This window comes from Sphaerodactylus townsendi, linkage group LG02 (assembly GCF_021028975.2).
Source record: "Sphaerodactylus townsendi isolate TG3544 linkage group LG02, MPM_Stown_v2.3, whole genome shotgun sequence".
NCBI lineage: Eukaryota > Metazoa > Chordata > Lepidosauria > Squamata > Sphaerodactylidae > Sphaerodactylus > Sphaerodactylus townsendi.
In genome coordinates, this window is record NC_059426.1 from 52,596,383 (window position 1) to 52,602,382 (window position 6,000).

The following is a 6,000-nucleotide window of genomic DNA, read 5'->3' on the forward strand; positions in this document are numbered from 1 at the left end:
TTTCTCTTAGAATGGTTGAAAGAAGAGACTCATATTATTGACAACTGGCTGTAGAACCACAAAATCACCGTCCATTCTGTTTTTAAAAAAGTATAACTTTTTATTTTATAATCTTTATAAAATATGTTAAAATGTTTGTAATTTCTTGACAGTATGTACTGAGTTGTATTCAATGTGAAAAATTTAAAAGATACAGTCAGGCCTTTCAAGCAATTCTAATGAGGCATGTTGTTTTTCTGTTTACCCAATTTATTACAAAAACCTAAGATTACTAGAATGGAAAGACAGAATTTGTAATCTTTTTCGCTGTGTGCATGGAAGAGTGCTCTGGACATGATGAATTCCCCTGTGAGCTTTTCATTGTTTGGGTTATTCAAAGGTATACTGCAAAGAAAATTTCCCTAAAATGCTGCAACCCTAAAGCATGAAACAGACACGTGTTCTTGTGAATCCCATGCAGCACCTTTTGAGCATGATCAAATTTCAAGTGATCTTATGTTAAATAGATACTAACTTGTTTTCAAAGAATTTTTAAAACTTCAAGTGCTTATGGCCAAGCTGTATTGATTTTGCAATTTCTAGGTTTTATGTAAATCAAAGCTAATTTTAAGCAGAAAAGTAACTATTCTCAGAGCTTCCATTTATTGAAGCCCCAAATTTCCTATTAGCTTCACAAATGGTGATGAAGGGCTAAATCTCAAGATGTCCCAAGAATCAGAATTGATATCGCTAGAAGAATTGACAGTGTCTTAAAATACAAAGAGCTAACAAAACAAAACAAAATTGGTTTGTTCATGTAAGGCTAAACATTCTTTTGTTCTGTGTCACAGGGATCCTGTATCGCAAGTCTTGTGCATCCTCCGGAGCTTGCCTCCTGACTTCTGCTGGATACCAGACTTTCTGTACTCCAGGGAAAATAAACTCAGTTTGTATAAGTTGCTGCAATACTCCACTCTGCAATGGGCCAAGGCCAAAGAAGAGGGGGAACTCTGGCACGATGCCCAGGGCTGGTATATTGACGACGATACTGCTCTCTAGCTTGGCCTTTTTATCTCCAGGATACTGCTAAACTCTGAGGTGGACTTCTTTGCTGGTTTTCCTTGTCCTGTATGATTTTTTCTAGACACACAAGTCAATTTCCACTGCAGCATTACTTTTTGCATCCAACTGCTAGAAGAAGAGTTTAGTTTAAATGTTATCCTTGCTTCGTTAACAGCAAACTAGCTCTCATTACCTGATTGACTTTCACATGTGTATGTTGAAAACAAAAACAAATCAACTACCAACCCTACAGAACCCATATCCATTTGTGTCATTGGAAACTAGCCTACTGAAACAAGCACTTAAATGTGGAAGGCGATGATTCAGCCTGCAGGCTGTAAACCTGCTGTTGTTTTTACTTCTCATGTGCCCAGCATATTGTGCATCAGCAGACTTGGCTTTATGTGGATTCACAGTTCAAGTTCACAGAGGCCATTCTGGCTGGCAGGATTAAGGTCTCTGCTGTTCTCCAGTGATGTTGTTTTCACATTTAGCTCCAACGGTTCAAGCTTCCGTTTTTGCACACTGCAGTCAGGCTTGGTCTCGCTCAGAAAAGTACTCAAGAAAACCTTGTTAGCACTCTTGGTGGAAGACTTGCGCCTGGATGACATGAAGATCAGCGGGCGGTGGGAGCGGCTACTGCCAGCTACAGAATTCAAATTGGCTCTTAAAAGCTTCTGTTTGTTGGCATGCTCTAATGTCAGACGACAACGGAGGACCTGCAGAAAGACATTCCGGAACTGCTGGGAGGAGATATTGTACAGAAGCGGGTTCACTACTGAGCTGAGGTAGAAGAAGACGTCGGCTATAGGGAGGAGGGTGATATATGCTCTGAAGTAGGAGACAGTCCAGTCCTGCTTAGGTCTAGCAGCAGCCATGATTCTTCGAACTTGATTTGGCAGCCAGCATATTGCTAGAGTTGCAACAATCAACCCTGCAAACAAAGAGAGAGGGCGAGAGAAAGCATGTGAAAACAAACCATAAAATATTTAGTATCAGTTCTGCGCTTACTGGTAGGAAATGCTACTTAATTTTTCAGTGTTTTGCTTGACAGCTTCTTCAGCCAGTAGCAAAATTTGTTCTAAGAGGGAAAAAAATAAAAGCAAGCCACAGTCTCAAGGTCACTACAATCTGTGCTTTGATAAGCATTGCATAACATGTAAGGTAGTATTTTTAAAATGTGTTGGGACTAGTTAAATTTGAAGATATCCTTTTAGTCATAGTTGCATTCTTCAAAGCAATGATACGTTATTCTTATTTTGCCCCTTTTCATTGTTAAAAAGACAGCCATATTAAAGCGGGCAATACCCAAAAGAAGATCAAATTATGTTTATATTTTACAAAACAAATATGCATATACAACTGTATATTTGGCATTATTTTTGGTAAATTTTCTCTTACAGAAGATATTTTTAGGTACCGTATGAATGACTCTTTCTATGATAAAGAGTATATAATGGGCTTTCAGGAAAGATATTCTGGTTGAATTAAAATACAAAGTAAAAAGGCACAGAAACAGGATCTAAGCCTGCCATGGAAACGTGAATGGTTTCAGTTAACATGACATTTGTTCAAATATTTGATACCCAAGCATTTTGTGTATACTTCTAAATGTGACCTTCTATACCTCATTGGGGTTAAAGTTATCAGAAGAGTCCTCCTTGATCCAATATACAGCCATGCAAAGACATGCACATAACTGCGGCTTCATTACTGCTGGATCTGGTAGGGCAAAAAGAGTCTCATGTTCTTGCAGAACTCTGTCTGCCACTGTTGACAACAGTAATGATCATAGCATTTTGTAGCACACTGTCTTGTATTCTTTGCAACAACCTTGCAACGTAGATCAATATTAACCATACTGCAGATGGGGGAGAAGACAGAAAGACAAATGATTTGCCAAAGGTCACCTAATCTGTTCATGAAAGCGGTGAGGTTCAAACCAGGGACTTCATGGTTTGTAACACAGGATCACTACAATGGGATGTATACATAATGCTTTGGACCAAAGCTAAGGGCTACTGCAATGTTTCTCTGATCAGGTTTAGCAGGAATCTGTGCCCTCAAGCTGTAAACAAAGAATATATTTGGAGGTTGCAAGCTCATTTTTTAAGGCAGTGTTTAATAGTATGGGGAAAGGGTTAAAATTATCCATTTAATAATTAAATGTGTAACACAATTCCAAAAGTTTTCAACTAATTCACCCTACAGTAGCGTTCCTTGTTGTGCAGCAAATGTGCCTTATGTCTCAAACTCACACTTTCTGCTAGAGGTATTACCCAACCATTAAAACAGTTTTCTTGGTTTGTACATTTTACATCATGCTGTTTAGTAACATTCTTACTGGCTTTAAAGCTCCTTCTATCTCCAGCCTGCTTCCTTTCAAAAGAGCAAACATTATGCTTATTTCTACTCATGCTAAAATTAAATCTCGAATTGTTTCTGAATACAAATACATACAAACACTAAAATATAAAATGAGCAAAGCAAAATTAAAATAAGAAATTCAGAAGTGCAAAATGAAAGAAAATATCTGTCTTAGGAAGAATATTAGGGAGTTTGATTCGTTGGGAAAAGATGGGGCGGGAAGACAGGAAACTATGCAGTAGCTCCTTGGAAGAGCCGGGCCTGCGCATCAACTGTGTGTGATAGTAGTTTTGTGAACTTTTGATTTGAATGTTTAATTTTGGTTAATAAAAGATATTAATTTTCATAACAATAAGACGTTTCTTATGTCACTATTTCTGGAATCACTGTTCTCATTAAACTATATAAACAATATATAAACACCTTAATACACATAACTTTTATGCCTAGGAAATGGTTTTGTAATAAAACATCTTAGCACCTCTGCTTTCACAGTAACAAAAACAACTGGTGTGAATAAGGTAAGTGCCAGACATTTTCCTACTGTGTGAAGCCCTTACAGTCCTTTTTTTCTCACTGCCTAAGAGCTCTTAGGACATCAAAAGATATTCTTGCCCATTTTGTAGCAAGAATTTTCTGTAATCCTCACAGTATCAGTGCCACAAACAAAAGGTATCTTAAGAACACTGCCTCACTTCAAACATCTCATTAGAGTACTGATGGTACAAGACACAAAGAGATGACTGAAAACTTTGAATTTGTCATACAGGTCAAGTCAGCTTTCATAAAATGCAAAAAGCTAAAGTCTTGCCTGAGAGAAGAGAACAAGGAGATGGTTGGACTAGGGATGACAAAGAGGTTTAAAGAATTGCTAAAGGAAGATGGAGAGACTGCTGGATTCATTTTGAACATTAGTCTTTCACAGCGGATAGCAAGGTAGACAGAGGTGGCAAAAGATGAAGAGAAATTAATGAGTCATCAAGAACTCATGTGAAATTGTTCGTTTAGTAATAAAAGAAACCAGCACCCCTAAAACCAGCACCCCTACCAGAGGACTGAAAGTAACAAATAAATCAAAGGGATTCTTTGAAAAAAGGCATTCAGGAAATTAAAGACTAGTTAATATTTGTTTTAAGTAAATTATTGGAATTCATTGATAAAGAATTGACCCTGTAGAGAACCATACAGAGAAACAAGCTCTACTAATGAGAAGCTGCTATGGCTTAAGCATTAAACTTTTTCAATTCTCTGAGTGTTTTATAACAAGTGCATGGACAAAGGTGAGGAGCAGTGAGCAGGCAACTACGCAAAGGAAAATATTCCATGGACAGGTAGAGGAACCAAAAAAATAGATTAAGAGAAAAAAAGAAGAAAAAAGCTCAAAGGATCACTCAGTACTGAGTGAGTGACAGAGGAGTAAGTTCTCTCCCATTGGGCAAGAAGTGGGGCATCTGCTTCAGAGTGCCGCCTACCTATGTGGTGGGCGAAGCAAAAAAAAATTTGCAGAGTATCTGCCTTTTTGTGGGGGATTTTGTATTTTCAGTGTTTTTTCCGTTTTTGGCCTTCCAGGGGCGCCAATGTTAGGCTAGTAGCACCAAAATGCTCAAACAGGGTTTTTTTTTGGAGAGAACTCTCCTGATGATATCATCTAGGTTTGGGAGTGAGGTTTGGTTTTAGGGAGTTCTAAAGTTATGGACTCCAAAGGGAGTCACCTCTATCCCCCATTGTTCTTGGGGCCAAATGGGAGCTAATAGGAGATGGGGGGCTACACCTTTGAGGGTCCATAACTTTGAACCCTGAGATCCAAACTCTCCACTCAAACTTGGGTTGTATCATCAATGTAAGGTCAATCACAGAAGATACTCTGAAATTATAATGGTGCTGCTATCTTAATAATTGCACCCCTGACAACAGGCACCCCCTAAATTTCCCCAGATTCTCCTTTTAAATCCACCTTAGAGGGAGAATCTGGGGTCCCCAGTTTAAATAACATTGAAAGTGATGCTGTTTCCTCCAATTGGGGGACTGGATACTCACACCATAAACATGTTTTCATAGCAGTAATGTAAAACATATTGAAAGCATTTTTAAAAATGTTTTTTCAAAAAATTATTTCTGCTGTGTGGCATGGCCCTATTGCTGTGTTCAGATTTGTGAGTTGGGGGATGTTCCTCATAATGTGACAGTGGTGACTTCTGAAACTGTAACTCTGAAGTGGAAAAAAATCATTGTTTGGTCACGGTGGGGGAGGGTGGCCGCCCATGGGGGGGGCATCAAACTCAGGTTTTGCCCAGGGCTCCAGTTTGCCTAGGGAGCCACTCTGGTGAGTGAGCAACAGAGTAGCAAATGACGGTCGCTAGAAGTAAATGCAATATTATGCACAACAGTCATTTTATTAAAAAACTACACTTATACCAGTAAATTTTGAACTGGCGGTTGACTGACTAAGAAAGATCTTGAGGTCATGGTACATAGCTAAATGAACATTTCAACTCAGTATGACACAATGCAGGGAAAAAGGCAAATTCTGTGCTGCGGGTTATTGGACAATGCACAACGTCCTTAAAGAATCTGATGGTAGGTCTGTATTTT

At 38.6% G+C, this 6,000-nt stretch overlaps 2 protein-coding genes across 2 annotated transcripts in view; one reads left to right on the top strand and one right to left on the bottom strand.

Moving 5' to 3' along the window:
- The window catches only part of LYPD1 (LY6/PLAUR domain containing 1), a 34,751-nt gene extending 30,988 nt beyond the window's left edge, over nucleotides 1–3,763 (top strand). The window contains exon 3 of the mRNA XM_048485719.1: nucleotides 831–3,763. Within this exon, the coding sequence (XP_048341676.1) occupies nucleotides 831–1,069 (239 nt within the window). The 3' untranslated portion in view covers nucleotides 1,070–3,763. The remainder of the gene's footprint in view (nucleotides 1–830) is intronic.
- Nucleotides 1,452–1,982, bottom strand: LOC125426238 (G-protein coupled receptor 39-like; the record flags this gene model as incomplete). Its single annotated transcript, XM_048484499.1, has 1 exon — nucleotides 1,452–1,982. A coding segment is annotated over one exon (531 nt), but the record flags the coding sequence as incomplete, so codon positions are not given.
- Nucleotides 3,764–6,000: the final 2,237 nt, after the last annotated feature.